Source organism: Drosophila arizonae, chromosome 5 (assembly GCF_054131065.1).
Source record: "Drosophila arizonae isolate 15081-1271.41 chromosome 5, UAZ_ARI_1.0, whole genome shotgun sequence".
Classification (NCBI taxonomy): Eukaryota; Metazoa; Arthropoda; class Insecta; order Diptera; family Drosophilidae; genus Drosophila; species Drosophila arizonae.
In genome coordinates, this window is record NC_142925.1 from 4,121,479 (window position 1) to 4,142,589 (window position 21,111).

The 21,111-nt window shown below is 37.0% G+C and overlaps 1 protein-coding gene across 5 annotated transcripts in view; it reads right to left on the reverse strand.

Moving 5' to 3' along the window:
• Positions 1-508: 508 nt before the first annotated feature.
• Positions 509-21,111, reverse strand: part of LOC108616588 (uncharacterized) — a 42,658-nt gene continuing 22,055 nt past the window's right edge. For all 5 annotated transcript variants that reach the window (XM_089471230.1, XM_089471232.1, XM_089471233.1 and 2 more), the window contains 6 exons: positions 16,832-17,248; positions 15,744-15,835; positions 14,898-15,676; positions 10,516-10,876; positions 10,044-10,455; positions 509-2,527 (listed from right to left, as the gene is read on the reverse strand). In XM_089471230.1, the coding sequence (XP_089327356.1) occupies positions 10,051-10,455; positions 10,516-10,876; positions 14,898-15,676; positions 15,744-15,821 (1,623 nt within the window). In that variant the 5' untranslated portion in view covers positions 15,822-15,835; positions 16,832-17,248 and the 3' untranslated portion in view covers positions 509-2,527; positions 10,044-10,050. The remainder of the gene's footprint in view (positions 2,528-10,043; positions 10,456-10,515; positions 10,877-14,897; positions 15,677-15,743; positions 15,836-16,831; positions 17,249-21,111) is intronic.

The window sequence follows — 21,111 nt, forward strand, 5'->3', positions numbered from 1 at the left end:
ACAAATCGATTCGCTAGCTAGCCCCGCTCTCTTTCTCTTTCTTGCACTCACTTTCTATCTATCACTCTCGCTCGCTCACTCACTCTTTAATTGCGTGGGCGCTCGCTTAATTATGTGAGGACAACTCGATTTGGCCTGCGGATTGCGAATGGATTTAGCTGCCTGTTGCGTGCTAATAAAAATAATTAATATTATTAAGCTTTTCTATGCTCTGCCAACGGGTATTTTCGTTTTTATCAACAATCTCAGATAACGGCACATTTGTAGAAGAATTATATAAGTTTAGTTAGTTCCCTTCGTTTTTCATTTTTTTCAAAAGCTGCTTTGTTTTTCAATACATTTTTATTCAATTTGTTATTTAGCTGTTTTCTGATGCTGTTTAGCTATAGCTAAAATCTTTTTCTGGAGTAGAAGCCATGATCTTAACAAATGAACAACACCGTATATAAATAGATCAACTACATATAATCAATTCTAAGTGGAAATTTTATAGATCAACTTTCTGTCTATAAAGCTATTTTTAGAATGTGCTCTTATCACTCATTGTTTTGCTCTTTAAATGTGACTTAAGACTTAGTATGCCATACTGTTCTAGTTATTAGCAAATCAGAAGCTATATATTCCAGTCTAACTTTTCAATTTCAATATTCGGTATGCCTCTTTAGGGAAACTTCTGCAGAGCTCCTTCTTCTATACTAATTAGCTCTCCTCATTGCTACTTTTCCCTCATAATAGCATAGCAATAGCCCTTCTTAGGGTATTTAGTAGTTCGTTCAAGCCTTTGCTCACTTTCAATTCTTCTTCTTCTTCTGCATGGCATTGCCTTATCTCGATTTTTGCTCTGGCGGCCTTCTCTTCACTTCAATACGCAGATTGCATTCCGCTTTTTGCCTGTTTATGGCTTTTTGGGTTATCGCTGTGCAAAGCCGCCAGCAGGCGAGACGTGTTGTCTGTTTGGCCACGCCCACCAACCCACCCCCCTACTCACAGGTGTATGGTGAATTGCGTAGACATAGCAGCCAGCAGGCAGCAGAGGCAGCAGTTGCAGTCGTTAACCGTTAATTAAAGTGAATGGCCGCTCTGGCTTTCTGGCCGAGATGCACCTTGACCTGGCCCAAAGCCATCAGCACACACACACACACATAGCCATACACCCACACACACACCGACACACACAGCCTCGCATATGATTATCGCTCTTTTGTGCATTGCGCTGGCTGAAATTTTCGCCGTGTTGCGGCTCATTTGCATAACGCCGCGGCTCGAACATAAATTATGGCAGGTGAGAACGAGCACCTGGGCGCACGAAAAAAACAATCCCTATGTTCTTGTTGTTTCATTTTTCTTATTATTGCATTATGCAGCGTGTGTGTTGCTGTTGGTTGCTGGTCTTTATGTGTGTGTGCTTCTGTTTGTGTGTGTGTGGGAATGTGTCTGTGTGTGTGTGTCTGGCCTTCACTGTGTTTGTTCTCTTTTGGTTTGTGCTTTTTCACTTTGCGTCTAGCATTAAGACAAATCGTTTTAGACTCCTAAATTATGCTAGAAACAAATAGACTGGAAAAAAAATGTGGAAAAACTGAAAAGAAAACCATTTATTAAAAAAACAAAAATTGTAGATGAACTCTGATTAAACAGGTTTTTAAGAAAAATTAAAATATGCATGGTAAAGAATAGAATATCTTTATCTCGATTTGATAAGCCAACTGGAAACAGAAAATATCTAGGTAAAAAGTCGTAAGGCACTTATAAATATTAGTCTATCTGGAACTGAGGACTTACCTTAGTTTAAAACATATATTTATTAATTTTTTTTATTTTTATTTTTTTTTTTTTTAATAAAACTCAATAATCATTGATATTCCCAACATATATATTTCGATTTAAAATCAATAAATTATATTATAAAGAAAAAGCACCAGACACGAAAAAGTCAAAGTTTTTTCATATTTCATACAACAATTCGAATCGCTCACAATAAATATATAGTAAATATGTATATGTGACTAACACCAATTTCATTTATTTATCAATTAATACTTTTGTTTTTTTTTTTGTTTTACTATAATACATTCTAGATTACTAAATTTGTTATTATTTAAACTTGGCACAGTATTATGGAATAAACAAATAAACGAGAATTAAATAAAGGAATATATATTTTAAATATAGTAATATATGTATGTATATATTATTATATAAGTCCGATTATAGTTTTGCAACAATTTCTATTTGATTTCAGTTTTCATTTATAACTATGTGTGTATTTTGGTTTGCATTTTCTTTTAAATAAATAAAGCTTTGCTCTTCGCCTGTTGCCCAACATTTAAATAAAATTTACCCACACCCACACAACTTGAGTGTGTGTGTGTTTGTTTGCTATTTGCATGAAATTAACATGCCTCAATTCAATTGAAATTTAATTAGCTGACATTTTCCTTTACGTTCTGTATCCCTATATATGTATGTATGTATGTGTGTACGTATGCGTATATATTTTTATTTTCCATTGATTTATTCGCTCGTCTAACTGCAAAAGAGAAATTGGAAAAAATATATATTATTTGTTTACTCAATTGCAGCGTAGCATAAATATCGTGCGCATTGCATCAACATTTGTTTTTTTTTTCATATAAATAGTTAAATTTACGCAAAGAACACGAGCCGCATGTATTTACAGAGAGGAAGTGGGAGTGAGAGGCAATTCGTATCAAATAATTTCCCTTAAAGGAATTTCCCTTTGATATGATCTGCCACAGATTTACATACATAGGTATGCATATTTGCATATTTAAATTCAATGCGCTATGCAATTTTTAAAAATTACTGCTAGATATATTTAGCCCGCTGCTCGCATTGTTTCTGGATTTTGTGGTACATTTTAATAATATTTACAAATACAAATAGATTATTTGCTTCCATGAGAGCAAACAGCATTGCATAAATATTATATATATTGTATAAATTTGCTTTTGGTTCGTTTTTTTAGACTTTCATAAAAAATGAAATGTCAAAGGTATTTTTTCTGTTTGGCTGACGCATAGTTAGTGGGAATGAGAGGCAGCTCTTGGCATAAATAAATTCCCCCCTTTCAAATAATTCCATTTTTGCCTTTGCCCAAATATGCAGAGCATATTTTAATGCTAAGCCTAAAAGTAAGCTAACAAAATTTTTAATTCCCTTTGATTTCGCATTGTTTGCGATTTCTGTGTGACATTTTAATGAATTTAAATGCGAATGCTGTTGTCTTGTTAATAGTTGCGTGCTGCTGCTATGTGGTTGTTGTTGTTGTTCCTAAGCTAACAATGTTAACTAAAATGTCAAACATATAAGACCTTAATCAAATATGCACACACACACACTCGCACTCACACTCACATAGTTTGTAATGTAAACTGTAGAGCAAATTGTGAAAGAAACACAAGACACAAATCAATTTGCATGAGGATTGAAACTTTGTAACTTGCCGCAGCCGAAACTTTGTTTAGAGTGTGTGTGGGAGTGTGTTAATGTGTGTGTGTGTCTAGCAATGTCTTAAATTTGAAATTCAAATTTATGAAATTGCTGCAGTTGAGGAGCACACACCCACACATACAGGCACACATGTATAAAAACTAATATATGTATGGGCATACCTCTCTCACACAGGCACACACACACACACTTGCTAATATATGTATGGGCATTTCTCTCTTCAACTTCCCCTTTCCCTCTTTCGCACACACACATACACAAATTTGTGGCTGATGCCTTTACAATTAGATGGCATAGCATGCTTTTTCGGGCGCCCCGCCCCCCACACACACACACATGTCATAAAAACCTTTTTATGTGGTGCAAATTTTATGAATAGTCTGGCAACTCCAGACCCCCACCCAGCCCCCCTCTTCGACTTTGTGTCCATTTGCTTGTTGTAAGTCGTTCAGCTGGAATCAAGTTGTTGGCACAATTAGTGTGGGCGTGGCGGCTGCTGTTGTCTGCCGTCTGCATGGGCGTTGTTGTTGGGGATGGGCGTGCAGGCGTGTCTGTTGCGGCTTTCATTATCGGGTACGTGCCTCATTTTGCCCATGAATAAAGTTAAGTAAAATTAATTGCATAGCCGCTGGCACCAAAAGTGTGCGAAATGTTGCCGCTTTTGTTTGCTTACTTTTTTGATAACAACAACATCAACAACAACCAAAACAATTGTAGCAACAACAACAACAATAATTATCACAACAGCAGCAGCAACTCGAGGAAAGTTTTTGAATAATTTCATTAATGTATTTGGTTAAAATTTTTCGGCGCGTGAGATATTTGCAAGTAATTTTCATACACACACACACACGCGCGCGAAATTATAGCATCTGCTTGTTATAATTTATAATTAGCTCAACAAAAATATGAACAGAAAAAATAAATATAATTTTTGTTTATTTTGGGCAACAAAACAATCAAAGCCAGGAGCAGCGCTACCTTAGCTGGTTTTAAGCGGAGCTTAATAGAGTTATTTGTTTTTTTGGGCAGATTTCAGAGAAATTTTAATAAAAACCGTAAACAACAAAAACATTTTGAAAGTTTGTTGATTGGCTAAAACAATGGCCAGAGCGCGAATTCTATATAATTTTTGGGAATTCAGCATATTTAGTAATAAAACAATATTTACTCTTTATAAGGTATCACAACGTTACCCAGTTTGCTTGTTTTGTTTATGGGGCAACATTTTTAATTATACTTTTTAGGATATTGGCAAAAAAGTTTGTACTCCAAGCAGATTGAAAAAACAGAGAGCAACAAAAATGACCCGAAAAACAAAGCAAAATAATAAATAAAAAGTATATATATATATAAAAAAAAACAGGTCAACAAAAATGTTGTACAATAAACTTTAATGAATTACAATTTGGCAGCGGAGTAGGAGAGCTCGGGCCTGCAAATCCTTGAGCAAACAGCAAAAAAAAAAAAAAAAAAAAAAAATGAAGCAAAATGTAAAAGGAAATGAAAATATGTCGACGGAAATGAGCATTGACGCCATTGCTGCTGCTGCTGCTGCTGCTGCTGCTGCTTCTGCTATGCCTGGCGTATTGGGCATTCGAGCTTTAGAGACTTCCAATAGGAATCGCCCAAGTGTGCGTATGTGTGTGTTGGTCAAGCCAAGTTGCCTTGGCGCTGATTTAGCTCGAATAAGACGAGTGGGGCATTAAGTTGCCGTTTCATCATTGTCAACAGTCGCAGTCGCAAACAATAAATATTGTAAACAATTTGTTGTGCCTGATGCTTAATGCCATCTCCCTTGCTCCTGCTCTTGCGCTCTCATTCTCTCTCGCTTCCTCATCTTGCACTGTTTTGAAATGCCAGGGCAAATATTTGTACACGCCCAAAGAGGAAATAAGGTTCCAATGCGAAATCCGCAAAACCCTTCGGGCCCATAAATTATCATCATCAGCAAATGGCTGTGGCTGTGGCTCTTCGCTCTTGGCGTTGCCTCGACTCGCTGCGTTTACAATTTCCAATTGCCGCATACTGTTTCAAAAGCTACACTCACACACACACATACACACACCCAGACAGCCGCCCATTTCCTTCCTACTTGCCCGTGTGCACGTGGCCGATGTGGCATTAATTAAATCAAGCATCATTAAGCGACTGTGGCAGCAGACACCGTGTGGGCGTGGCTGTGGTCCTTGACTGCATTTGGATTTGCCGTCAAGTGGGCGCACAGTGTGCAAGCGATGATTAATTTTGTACTCAGTACCAATAACTCCCTATCGATATTTACATTCAATAATTGCCCAGCCGAGCTTGCCATCTCACTCGCTTAACAGATCACCCTTTATTGAGTATCGCTCATCGCCTATCGATACAGGCGCTCAGCACTTGCCCTTGCTCTAGTTGCCTCATTAAGTCTTGCTTGCCATCTCGCTCACACACACGATCTTAATAAATCGCGCTTGTCCTCTTATTTTTTGCAATCCTCTTTACTTTTCATTCTCTCAGCAGTCGAAGTGTCATGGCCGCTGCATGCGAATGTCGCGCATTGTCTAATATCTCAAATCGAAAGTGTAATTTATTTTGTTTTATTCTGTCGGTTTTTTTTTGACCACAGTGCCGCCGCGTATAATTAAAAATTGCTAGCCTCGCCGCTGCTAGTTACGTACATTTCATTTCCTCAAGTGTAATTTCATGGCATTGCCTAGTGTTTATATCTTAGTGTCTATTAAAATGTGTGTTAAGTGCTCAATTGGACTTTAGAAGCAAAGTAGGCATCATTACTCATCAAGTCTAAGGTTGTTTGGAAGCTGCACAAGTAAGTAGGTAAAATACACAGAGTAATTTCTAATCATTAAAATATTGAAAATATACCAACATACACACTTACGTACATATACATATATGAAGAGTAATGAGTTTGCTCATAAAAGCCTCGAAGAGGACAGGGAAATTTTAAATGCTACTTATGTTTATTATATGCAAATGCTTTTTCCTCTCGCCTAATCAGTAAATATGTGTACCTACGTACACATGCTCATTCGTGATCCTCACCATGCTCATAAATGTCCTAAAGAGATACAGAGCAGAGAGGAAATTGTGTATTTTTTCGGGTCATTTATTTGGAGCATGTATAGATTAAATGCAAGTGTTGCTCATAAATGCCCAAACGCAAGAAGAGAGGCAAAGCTGGGCAATTTTTTGGGACATTTGCTTTAAGCACGTATAAATTAACAGACAACACAAAATTTGTTATTACATTCTTCGCTTATGTGTTTTATATGCAAGTGCATCTTTTTTTCCACCAGCCAATGCATTGTCTTTGCCCAATGTCTGGCAGCTGGCCAAGTCCAAAAAATGTAATAGGGATGCCAGCTGCGCTTGTTGGTTTAAACAACAGCAAATGCACTTCGCAGAGGCATTTTGTTATTGTTGTTGGTCGAGTGGGTTGGGTAAGACCCACTCTCACATACACACACACGACATAGACTCAGACAAACACAAACACACATATGCACACATTGACACATACATGAGTTCGCACTCCCATAGAGAGTGTGAAGCGTCGCCCTTTTCTTTTGGCTTAAATGGGCTTAACGTTCACAAAGTTCTATTTATTGCGCCTCTTGTTGAGGCCATTTTTCACTGGCGAGGATTTCGGCGCGCTTGAACGCTTGAAATTTCATTTGCTAAATGTAATTCGATTTAAGTTTAAGGCATTCGCCATTTGCTTTTAGCCATTTGCTTTTTGCCGTCTACCATTGTAAGAGAATTGCAATGAATTTTTCATAGCTACCCGTTTTTTCCCTTTCCTGCTTCTTTTTCCTCTTCGTCTTTCCTTTCTACTGCAAGCTTTTAGCTTGCATGGTGCAACAGCAAAGTACAGCAGATAAATATAAAATGCATTTCTCTGACTTATTTTATTTGTAGTTGATTTTTGGGTTTCTCTTGCCATAAATAAATATGGCTTAAAGTGCTTTAATTTTCTTCCTGGTACATTTTTAATTTGTGTGGCCAGCCTTTCTTTTTGAGTGTGTTGTATTTACTCAAATATTTTAAGGTATTCCGCATTTTCTATTTGTATTTCAAATAAATTTAAATGGATTAAAATAATTGGAAGTTTTAAAAGGCTTAAAATTGCAAAACTTTGCCAAAACTCGGTGTTGCAATTCCATAAAATTTTCATTTTGGAGTTTTTTACATTTCTAATTTTAAATTTTAAATTTAAAGTTTATGTTAAATGCTTTTGACTAATTTTTTTGGTTGCTAAGAATTTATTGTTTTCAAATTATTTAAATGCTATTATTGGCTGAAACTGGTTTGAACTGTCTCAATATTATTTTAATAAAATATACAACACTTCAACATAAATAAAAAGTTTCATTATTTTAATATTTATTTTAAAAAAATAATATGAATACTTATAAAGATTATTTCAATCGATTATTTTGAATAATTTAGACACTATATTTTTTCCCCTTTGTATGATTCACCCAAAATAAGCTAATAAAATAGAATATCATGCTTTCATGGCTAAAATAAACAAAAAATTAACACTAATAACTCTTTAAAGCTGAAAGCTTATTAAATGCTCGAAATGTTGTTTGAACACCTCATCAACTTGATTGCAATTTCAAATAATTTAACTGAGCTGCTCTTTTGGCTATCAAAATGAATTCATCTAAAGCTCTTCTGTTGCAGCTTGATTGGAAATTTATTTGATCCTGGAGTGTTTTTTATTGCTGTCCATTTTAAGCTTTGTTAAAATATTCATTTTGCTAGTGCTGTATGAAATTTCACTGATTTTGCTGCTCTCAATTAAATTATAAATTTCAAAATGGATTTTTATTTTTTTTTTGCAATTTTTGTGTTTTTCAAAAAGCGCAGCACTTGGCCATCAAAATTGTTTTTGCATATTGCTTTGTGGCGCTCCGCACAAATATGGAAATGGCACTTGTCCATGGAACTGTGTAAAATCAAATTTGCTGACCTTCCCCAAAGTGGTGGGGTTACTGTGCGAGGGCGGAGAGGGTAGTCCGTTGGCTGTGGACTGTGGACTGTGGGTGCAGCCAAAAATTTTGTTGCTTCTCGTATACAACAATCGGCTAAAAATCCACAATGAAAACAACAACAATAGCAGAAAACACAACTGGGCTAAAAGCAATAAACTGGTTGAGTTGGCCAAGTGGTTTTTTGGCATTGCCAGTGTTGCGGTTCCCGTTTGCCCACCACTGCCACGCCCCCGCCATAGCGTTCGTCCGCTTCCTGTTCCAGCACCTCCACCTCCACCTCTACCACCACCTCCACCTCCTCCTGCTCATCTAGCCGTTGTCCGTGCTGAGCAGTGGCGCTTTGCCAACTCAGCAGGCATTTAGTTTTGTGTAAAATGCAATTTGCTACTTTTGCATAAAACCCCCATTGTTGTTGCTGTTGTTGACGCTCATACTCTACAAAGCGTTGATTAAGGGGTATATGAATTTTGTGGCCCTAGCAAATTCAGCAAAAATTTATTATGCTGCATATTTTGTGTTCTATTTTTTTTGTGAATTGCTTCAAATTGAGTTGAGCATTTAATATTCTGTTTGAGAATTACAGTTAAAGTTTACTCTGCAGTCGAGTTTGTTGTTAAATGAACTATAAAAGGGAACTAGTTCTCAAAAGAGCTTGATGAAACTGATTTGATTAAATTTGATGATCATATGTAGAATTCTTGAAAGAAAAAAAATTAATGTAATAAAAAGAAATTAATGAAAATTTAATCGATATGTTTTTTTAAATATACAAAAAAAATTTTATGAAAATAAATTATTTATTAAAAAAACTAAGATATATACTAAAAAATATAACTAAACAAAAATTTTAAATAAAAGATAAATAATAAATCTAAAACAAGTAAAAGATAACTTACGATGAGCTCGGATTAGGAAGTTCATCAAAAACTCATTTGGTATAAACTAAATGAAATTAGCTGAGCACCAATTTAGTTAATTTAGATTAGTGTATTAATACATAGTTTCTGTATAAATATTTTGCATATGGATGAAAGCCATGCATATTATAATTTATTTCATAATTCAATTTCAACTCTGCTTTTGGAATGTAATATGCAGTCGCGTAAACCAAACTAAACTTTTGCTAATTAGCGCCCAAAAACTAATTTTAAAAACAATACAAATTATATTTTGTTAAGCTATGCAAACATTTTTCAGCATATAACAATTTTTTGAAATTAGTTGCAGTTTCAAATTATAAATGCAAACTACAGCTGCATAGTTGTAGTTCCATAGCTGCAAGCTAAAATTTTGCGATGTATTTTCAATATGATGGGAATGATGAAAACTATTTTGAGAGCTTTGAACTGGCTTTGAACACCTGCAGTTGCATACATACGTATATATATAGATTTGGATTTTACTGTGGTTAGTGAAAGACAGAAACAAAACCCCAACACATGGCTTTGTGTGCCCTTTGTGTGGTAGACACTGCTGCTTTGCTAGAGGATTATGGCTTATAATAGTATTTTTGGCATACAAAAGATGTTAGTCTGAGAGACAGAGAGAGTGCATGTCTAGACATACCTGAAATTTACGTAAATGGCTCCACTTGCTGCTCGGCATCCAATAAGCTCAAATCGTTGAATGTTGAACAATTTTCCAGCACTTGGCTGCTGGTTGCATTAATTAAATCAAAATCAATGGCCAAACGATGCTCCGAAGAAGATTTGAATTCCTCCTCCTCCTGCTCCTCTGAAACTTTGCTGCAGCAATTCTCTTGGCAGTCGAGAGCATAGCAAAGCTTTAGCTGGGACTGCTCCTGCTGCCCCTGTTGCTCCTGTTGCCCCTGCTGTTGTCCAGCTTGTTGATGCGCATTGGCCAGCAGTAGCATTTGCTCCTCGTAGCTATAGCCATAGTCATATTCATCGTATTCATCCATCAATGAGTGCTCCGAGTAGCTTTCGTCATCATCATCGGCACAATCAAAATATCCGCTCTGTGTGCATGCAGAGTGAGTTTGTGCTAAACTGTTTGAAGCTTTTATGAAAATACTCACCTGGCAATCTAAGCAACGGCAATTATCACAGAGGCTGCAGCTAAGTCCTAGTATGTCTGCTGCCTCCTGGTACAGTTCATAGCTCGAGGACCTGTTGTTAGTCAGTTGCTGTTGTTGTTTATGACTCTCCAACTTCCGTTCGGCTTCAGCTAACTTGTTGTTGCTCTCATTATGCATGCTCCAATTGTTCAATTTATTTTGCTCGGCTCCTGTTTGACTGTTGTTGCTGTGATTTTTCATGTTGCTGTTGTTATCCTTGCTGGCTGAGTGAGCCGCAAATGATGATGATGATGATGCGGCCGCTGAACTGGACGTCGACATGGCTGCTGTGCTGTTCAGCTCCGCCTCATTGCTGTTGGCCCTGAAATGAAAAGTTTATTTCTCGTACTGTATTTAGCTTTTGGTTGACTAAGCTAAACGCCCAGTGCACAAATGAACAGGAACTTAGCATAGCACAGGAAGCGTATACTCTAGGGTGCGTGCGATGGCGGTGGGAGAGTGGGCGCAAATGGGGGAGAGTACTCCAGAAAGAGAGCTATGCAAATTGAAATAAAGCGTAGCATACTTTTCAGCGCAATTGAATTTAAGCCCAACCATAAGTCGATCCATGTAAATACGGCTTTGCCATGTAGACAAGGGAAATTTAAAATGTTTCTGGTTTGAGTTAAATATATAAATGGAATGTAAAGCTATTTAACTTTGTTAACAAAACAGAAAGAGGTTAAGTTGCTTATGTCTATTAAAGGTAATGAATAGCGAATATGAGAGTGGGATTAAAAGAAATGTAGAGCGATTGGAATATCACATCTGCCTAGGGTTTAAGCTCAGTCGGGTCTGCTCGATAAGAAGGTACTTTGTACTTTAGGGTATCTTATAGTCGAGCACTTTTGACTAGAGCATTTTTACAAGGCTTTTTATTGCTGAAAACTGTTCTGAAAATTTTTTTTTAGTATTGACTTAGTTCTAAAAAATGATATATAAATAAAAAAATTTCTTATATTTATATTATATATTTGCTTCAGCTCATTTTTAAATTTTTGAAAATTTATAAATATAATTTTAATATGATTTTGATGGAATTAATTTTGTTTTTGTTATTTTTGTTATTAATGATACACTTGTAATATATTGAAATCCAATCAAGTTCGATATCAATTCATCATCATCATTTCACAAATTTAGCTTAAATTTGATCCTAACCATCTTCAGGGTTGCCACACTGTTGCAAAGTTTGAGCTGCCTTTGCTGGAACTTTAAACCTGTCAACCTGCTTCACCTGAACCATTTAGTAAAAAAATTCGACTGCATTGCAGCACATTAAAAAGTGGAGTTGCCTTCCTCTAAGTGCCTCTTATCAGATAGAGCGAGAGATTAGAGAGAGAGTGAGACGAAGAGAAAGAGACGGAATGAGTAAGGGCCAGGCAAAGGCTGGTCGAGGTGCTGCGTAAAAATGCAAAATAGTTCTAAAAGTGAGCGCCAAAACTTTGGGTAAAATATTTCTTCTTTGGAAAAAAGAGAACGAGCCAAGAAATATGAAGAAAGTTATTTTGGGGCACACTTGAAAGCAGCTTGATGGAGTTGTCGCCAGTTCCCTGTGCTGCCTTGATGAATGTGCGTTGTGAGAATTCTCTTGTAATCAACTGTGAGAAAAAGCTTCAACGCTGTCGACGCTGACTGCATTTCCCAGCTCCCAGAGAGGCTCTGTTCTAATTAAAGTTGCTAATAAATCAAAGGAACTTTGCTGACAGCCTCTGCACCCCCTCTCCTTTTACTCTCTCGCTCCCTCTGCTCCTCTACTCAGTTGCAATTAATGAAATATTCAACGCTTTGCACTTTGACATCATTATTACGCAAGGACTCGCCAACATTTCTTTGGGGAGAATTTATTTTTGGGCCTTTTGTGTGTGAGCGAGAGAGAGAGAGAGGGGGAGAGGAAAAGTAAAAATAGAGGCGGAACAGGAGATGCCAGCGGGCGTGACTGCTAGAAAAGTGCAATTTTTACCTTTTATTATTTCTACTTTTTTTGTGATACTTGTTCAGAGAGTATATAAAGAGGGTATATTGGTTTTAATGAATTGTCAGACGGTTTGGGAGAAATCTGGAATGAAGCTTTACTTGAGATTTATAGAGTTATTGGATAATTGGATTTATAGATGAATATATTTATATAATGTTTTTCCAGTAAATCGTTATATAGATTCCATAATGGGAAACTGTTAAGACTCTTAGGAAATTGGATTGTAATAACAGAATATTTACATATCCTTATTATTCGAAGATATTTCAAAATAAAGCAGCCTACAAAACTATCAAAATTGCCTTGAGACCTTTCTAACATATATTCATATAGGAACTACAATATGACATGCGAATTTTTAAAGTTTCTTCCTTATGGATCATATGGACTTCGTTTATTATAGATCCCTTCAAAATGATTTCCGACCATTTAGAATAAATAAAAAAAAATATTGAAAATAAATTAAACTATGATTGCAAAGTAAAGTATGTTGCAGTCGATTACGCTCGATGGAAATCCTTTTTTGTCAGTTTCTTTTTTTTTTTAGAGTGCTGGCAACTTTTCATGGCTGCCACGCCCAACAATCACCAGCAGCTCGTTAGCTATTGAAATATGATTATTGCACTTCAATATAAATTGTTGCTAGTGCTAACGTTGCTGCTGCTACGGCTGCTGCTGCTGTTGCAAGTTTTGCCAGCTGCCACATGTGTGTGGCATGCATTTTAATCAACTTTATGGGGCCAGGCCAGAGCACTCGACTCTCTGGCAGTTTAGGGTATCGGCATTTTAAGCGCTTCAGCGACTTTTTGTTAGCGCGTTAATTTTTCAATTTCACAAATGGCTGAGCCAACTAAAGCCTGGCCATAGTGCCACGCCCCCTACGTCCGCCCACTTGCACAAAGTTTTGCACGTTGCTAAGCGATGGTGATCAAAACTTATGACTTCATGAACAATGCAACACAACGAAACGGAACGGAGGCACAGCTAAACAGGGGGGCGTGGCAGGTATAGATGGCGTGGAGGAGGGAGGGGGTTGCGCTTGGAGGGTATCTGCCACATCGTGAACAGCTAATTGAATGCGTTTAACAGCCGTCGGAGCGCAGTGGTGATGGTGGGGAGGCGTGGCATCAACGTGGCAACTGGCCTCACAGTTGCAAACAAGTTAACGCCCAAGTTGAGCTCATTTTTGCGGCATAAACTGTCATGAGCGATGCCTTTTCCCAAGGCACAAAACGTGTTGATGATGACCAAAGCATTTGCTCTCTCTTTCTCTCTATCTCTGTATCTCTCTATCTCTCGCTATTTCAATCACTCACCCTCCCTATCTGCTATTGCTGCAAACGCAATACGAATAAATATTAAATCATTGGCTTAAACTTAATATTTATAAGGAATTTGATGAGCTCGCCATTAAAATAGAGTTTATTAGCAATAAATATTAGATTAAAGCGTCGTACGTGTGTTTCATATTGAACAGCAGCCACATTAAGTATTGGTCAGCATTATAAAATGTTTTAATCATATATAAAAGCTTTGGTCTACTCAAATGTTGAAAAGCCTCCGATTTAAGTGTTGTTCAACACTTAAGAATAACATTAAAGTGGTTATTCAGCACTATAAACTAGTTGGGAGCAGACAGAAAAGCTAGCCTTATTTCACTCAGCATTTGCTTTTAACATAGTTTAACGCCAATTTAGGTTAGTGGCGTTGCTCAACACTAAAGAATTGTATTAACATGAAGATAAATTTGCTTGCTGCCAAATGGAAGCGTTTAGTGTTGCTTAACACTAATAAAATCCATGTAACCAGCTCATGACAGTTTCTCTCTCTTTCTCTCTCATTCTATCTCCTTATTTCCTATATTTCTTCTATCATTCTCTATCTCTCTCACTCTCTTTCTATCCTACTCTGTCATTTTCCTCTCACTCAGTCTACTATAATTGCTTTCTATTTCATAGCTGCTATCGATAAACTTTCAATTCGATAAATCATTTGACTCTCGATTGCTTTCGTTGCGCTTCCTAGAATTTCCATATAGCCTTCACTTGGGCCAAGTTTCCTATCTGCGTGGCAAACTTAATGACAAAGTTGTTGCCATGCTCGCGCATATTTTGCCGATAGATAGTGCGCGTGAGGCAGAGAGCGACTGAGTGGGGCAATGAGAGCGACAGAGTGGGAGAGCTCTCGCCCAATTCCGTTGGCCCAATAAACTTGTGCCCCATAAAAAGTTGCCCACAATTTTAGCACCGCAATATGCCTTATAACATTTATGAGAATTTATAAGTTTTTGCCACAGAGTACTGAGCGGCAGCGGTTGGTGGGAGGTGGGAGGTGGAGGTTAGGAAAGGGCAAAGGCCACACCTACCTGCTGGGCTGCTGTGTGGCGCCACAAGCTTCCGCTTCTTCCGGTGTCAGCAGCTGCTGCTGGTTGCTGCGCCATTTTTCTTCTTCGAGAAATTTGAGAAACTTTGTCTTCTTGGCAATAAGCGTTGATTTGACATTGGTGCACTTTTTCCTGTTGGCCACAGCGCCAACAGCTGCTGCTGCTGCTGCCGCTGTTGTTGCTGCTGTAGCTGCAACTGCTGCACCCTCGTGCGTGTCGCACCGGCATCTATGTAAGCCTGCTGCTGACAGGCAGCCATTGTTATGACTCCCAACTGGGCAATTGTTGCTGTTGTTGTTGCTGTTGCCACTGCTGTTGTTGTTGTTGTTGCTGCTGCTGCTGCTGCTGCTGTTATTGTGGCTCTGGTGCTGCTGATTTCTGTGGCTGACATTTTGGCAGACATCACCAATGGAAGCCACATTGCAATTGAACAATTTCTGCAGCGCTGCCGTTGCCGGTGAACACATTGCGGTTGACATTGATGTAGCGACCGGATTTGTTGTTGCTGCTGTGACAACAGCAACTGTTGCTGTTGTTGCTGCCGCTTGGGCTGCTGCCGCTGCTATTGCAGCTGCCGTTGCTGACGACCCGTTGGCTGTGCCGAAACTTTTGAATTTATGCTGCAAACTGCAGGCGGCACTCGAGCAACTTGCCCCAATTGAATTGTTTGTCCTGTTGCCCGTTGTCCTGCTGCTGCTGCTGCTGCCGATGTTGCTGCCATTCATTTCACGCCCTGTTGCTGCTGCCGTTGCCCCAAAGTTCTGCAAACACATCGACACTTGACCAATCCAATTCGACCTTACAAGATTTTTGCTGAATAAAACTTACGCCATATGCTGCATTGTAGCCGGCATTGAGTACGTAAATAGAATTTTGATTGCTGCACTGATAAACCATATCGTCCATTGTTGGAGCTGTGACTGTAAAATAAATATATAAATAATATGTCAATATACATGTATTTAATATATTCATATAATAATATTTACTGAAGCTTGACTTGAATAAAAATAAAAACAATATTTTATTTGACCTAGTAAAATAATATTAATGAAAAAGAGTTCAGGATTTTAACGTATAATTCATATAGCCAAAGATATACATATTTGCTAGGAAATATTCATAAAAATCAGGGAAAGTAAATATATTGTTTTTTTTTTATTATTAATTATAATCAAAAAAGTGATGAAAGTCGTTTCTTGTCGGAAGTATTTAAATTTAAATTAAATTAAATTATTTTATTTTTAACATTTTTTTAACTGAAGTATTTAAATTTGTTAAACTTTATTAATTGTTTCTATTTAAAATGTAAATTTCATGCTTTAACAAAAGCTATTCAGTACTTCTCAAGTTTTCTATAATAAAAATATTTATTTTCTGCTTACAAAATAATTAAAAAAAAAAAAAAATAATAATAATAATAATTATGTTTGTGCTGCATAATTTCACGACTATCGCCAAGAAAAACTCTTTAAAAACTCTTTCCCACTAGAAATTTAAATTTATTCTTTCTCACTTCCTGCTTCCCAAAATCTGCTTCGTTTTTCGCTTGAAGCTTTTCAGAAACTTTAACTCAGACTTTTCAAGCGTTTAAAATTCATATGCTAATTGTGGAGTTGAAAATATTGTAGCCTACTTTTTTGGGCAACTGAGAAATCATTTAATATGCGCGCAAATAATGAAGGTATGCAAATTTGTGTTGGCCGCAAAAATCCAAAAAATTGTAGCTGATGCCGAATATCAACGCCTGCTGTTATCAGAGGCAAAAAATAAGGGAAGAAAATGTAAATGAAAATTGAAAATGAAAATAAAAATAAAAGAAAATTAATTTAGATTTTGATTGATAGCAAGGCGTGAAGGCACTGCTGCAGCTGTGATTTCTTGTTGCTGTTGTTGTTGTTGTTGTTTTACATTACCCGCTGAACTTTCAATAAATCTCGTCTCGTTGATATTGGAGGATATTCCTAAAATTCTCCACTGCTCCCGCTGGCTTTTGCACCGATTTTTCAGCTGCTTTTGTTGTTGTATGAAAAGTGTTGATTGCTCTCGTTGTTGTTGCTGTGGCTGCTGCTGTTGTTGTTGCCGTTGTTGTTGGTAATGTCCGGATGGCAGCTCGTGTTGCTGGTAATCAAAGCTGCAATTACCGCCGTACACGTCCAATTGAAGCGGAAATTTATGCGGCTGCTGTAGCGTGTAAACGCCAGCATCGACGTTGTCGAAGCCGTCTCGACGTCGCTGCTGCTGCTGTTGCGTCTGCTTCTTGTTGCTCCTGTTGCTAGTGCTATTGTTGTTGTTGGAGCCAAACCAGCTCGTTAGCCACAAGGATTGTAAGTCTAAAAACAGAGAGAGAGAGAGAGAGCGAAAGAATCAGTAAGAGAGAGCGAGAGAGACAGCTGGTGTGAGTGAGTGAGTGAGTGAGGTGGGTTAGACCGCCTTAGCATATTGAGCCAAAATAAACAAGTTTCATGAATGCCCCATGAAATGTTGTCTTAGATTTGTTTAATGCACATGCTGAGCATTTTCTTGTTATTCTTCTTCTTCTTCGTTTTCTTGATGTTGTTACAGTTGTTGTACCATTGTTATTTCTTACCGCCTCAGTCGACACGCATAAGGACTTTTTGTTATTCATATTACTTGACTGGCTTTCAGCTGTGTTATGTAGCTAAAGTGTAAAAACAAGTAAAATGACTTGGGAATACCCTGTATGCCCCTACCGTCTGATTGCTGTTAACTGACAGATCTTAAACATTTCTCTTCGAGAATTTAACATTGTTGCCCATTTCTCTTTGATAAATCTTTGATAACTTTTATTAAATGGGAAATCAGTTTGGTTATGAATATCTAGGAATAACCCTAGCTCGACTGTTCGAGTTTTTTAGATAATGTATATATGTATAAGTAAATTTAAAGAATTTCATATGTCTTTTAGCTCTTTTATGCCTTTTATTGTATGTCTCTTTATATGGTATTACCCAACACTGTTATATCTGCATTATGTACCATTCATTAATGCTGTATAATGAAGTCTGTTATATCAACACATTTTGATGAGTATTACTCGCTCTGTATAAATTATTACCCTGTGCTACCTTTTATTATATAACCCATCATCCAAGACTGTTATCCGAGTAGCAGTACCCGGCAGTTGTTTCGCAACTCTGTACTTAACATTTAATACGTCTATTTTAAGTACAATTAATTAAGTTAATGGCAACACTTAACCGTAGCCATCAAGAGAAACACTTGAGATATCAGCAACCCTTTGATAGGAATATGATTTAAGGGGCATCAAAGGCAGACTGAGATAATGCGTGCGTTTGGGTTGAAATTACGTTTGAAGGGCGGTTCATTGAAACGAAGAGCAGTCCGATTGCGGCTCATTCATTTCGCTTGTTAGCAGCTCCATTAAAAAGCGCTATACTTGCTTATTTTGTTCTTTTTATATTTTTAGGCAGTAAGTCGGTTTAAATGCTATCTGGCTGTGCTCCCTATGGCCAGGCCGAGCGAGCACTAACAATAGCCAAAAATATAAAAAAAAGGAAGAAGAGAACAACAACACGAACAACAAAAAAAGCTACAAATTTGGTTTTGTGGCACGCAAAATAATCAAAAATAATCCTTTTTTGTTGGCCCCTTTTTTGTGGTGCGCGCTCAAGGCATTGTGTAAAGGGAGTATATTGGTTTTTGAAAGCTAGAAATTTTAAATTTTTTATATATATTACTTTAAATATATTCAGTCTGATTAGGTATTAGGATTTCGAAAATATTAACTGGGATTGTGTGAATTTCTTAATTTTGTAAATCATAGATTTTATAGATTTTATAAATCTATATAGGTCAAAGCTAGAGCATTATAAGTTTATATAGATTCGTAATGTGACACGCTTTGAATATAAATTTATAAAGATAGTCAGATAGATAGATAGATAGATTGATAGTCAGATAGATAATCAGATAGATAATCAGATAGATAGATAGATAGATAGATGGACAGATAGACGATAGATAGATAGATTGATGTAAATTTATGGATAGATAGCTCCATGGCGTGTTTGATGCATTTTAATAGCTCTATTTTCACACTTCCACATACACTTTAAGAACTGTAAACTTAGTGCTCGTATACCTGTTCAATATCCGTACAATACAGATTACATAACTGTACCCAATAAATAGAACACCATTTCAGATCAAGATCCTTCCTCCTCTCAATAAAAATATTTACAAATTTCTTTTAATATTACTTTTTATAATCTACTCTATTTGTAAGCCCTGAACGAGCATTATGCGGCCGCTTACACCCAACTGCAGTATCACCATTCTTATTTCGCTTTGTCTGTTTGGTGCTGTTTGCTTTGTTTGTTGTGTTTGCTTTTGTCGGGCTTTAGAGCTGAGCTTAGTTATGGATGCCATTGTTGTTGGCAACAGCCAACGGGTTGTTTGTTATATTTTTTGGTTTTCATCATTTGGCTAAGCTCGCTGATTGGTTTCATGGCCAGCAAAATGCGTATACGTTATATTTGTGCTTCTCACACACTCCTCCCCTACGCACACATACACACACACACACACGACAAAAGTCAACAAATTACTGGAATATCGCTACAATTGTCCAGCCAAAACAATTTGTATGCAAAATTGTGTGTCCAAATTGCTCGTTGGTTATTCTTTCCGGTATGGCACATACTGCACACACATATATATGTATATATATCTCATATAAGTTCTGTTTCCATTCATCAAAATGTCACATCAGGTTGACTTTGTTCTTTTTATACTCTGTTTTGCCCGCAGCCAGGCAAAATCTTTGCGATGTGCTGTCATTAATCGCAGCTAAAACCTCTATGAGACATAGAGACAGATGAATACGTATATAAGCCAAATGTAGCCAAAAATTTGTTAAGCTAAAAGCCAAATTATCCTATAGAGAAATGCACTGAAATTGTAAGTCTTGAGATTGCTAGAGAAATCGCTTTGATGATGTTGAAACAAAGCTGCTTAATATATTCATTTTATCTACATTTATCTTAGCTAACGCCTTGAGATTATTTTTGAGCAAATATTTAGATATAACTAAATAGATTTGTATAATTTAGTATTAAATTTTTAATGCAATTATATATATTTTTTTTGTTATTGAATGAAATGTATACTGTATTCAAATATTGTCAATAACAATGATCAAATTTGATAAATTTTAAGTTTCTTATATATATACACCTATATTTTTTGTTAAATATTTATAAATTTATATAATTTAATTTTTGTTATTTATTTATTTATTTTTTTTTTAAATAAATTTTATTGCAGCTTTTGTCCTTAACTCTATAGGGCCAATTTTTATTGCATACTTTTATGCGTGTTTTAGCATAGTTATACACATTATAATATACTTAATAGAAATGCGTATTTATTAAAATGTTTAGCAAGCTTGAGTAGCCCCTTTTTTCTCGCAGTGTATGTCAGCATAACACACATCAACGGAACAGCTATTAATGGAAGGTGTCATTGTTGTCAGCCGATGTTGATACGTGGGTGGGCATGTGTGTGTGCGTGTGTGTTTGGGTTCGTATTTTGTATTTTTTATTTGTATTTATTTCCTTTTTTTGGTGCTTCTCTCTATTTGTCTGCCTTGGTAAAGCTGATGGCTGAGCATTTCTAATGAGCGGCAATAAAGCAAATGTGGCAGGTGACATACATCAAACAATTTGCACATTATAATTGTTGACACGCATCGCCTCGCCTCGCATGTGGAGGTGGGATGTGCAGGAAACGAGAAGGAGAAGAAGAAGAAGAAATAGCAGTAGAAACTCCCTCCAGCTGATGTGTCATTAGTGAGGGCGAATGCGGAGGGGTAGAGGGAAGTGTGGGAGACCTGCTGCCTTTTGGTTTATTTTATTTATTTGGGGCGCGGCTATGTTGACGTGTGTTTGAGTGTGTGTACATGTGTGTGTGTGTGTGTGTGCCTGCGTATACTGATGCTAATAATAAGGAGTCGTATTTATTTTGGGATTTGCGTAAAGTGACCAAGCAGAAGGCAAAAAACAGGCCAAGCGAAACACAATAAGCGCTTTAAGGGGTCGACATTTTGGGTCGTGGTACCCGCACCCTTCCAAAACCTGACAGCGAGGCGCAGTCAGTGAAGCGTGGCATATTTGTCATAATCAGCGCTTAGGCATAAATTTGAATGAGTGTG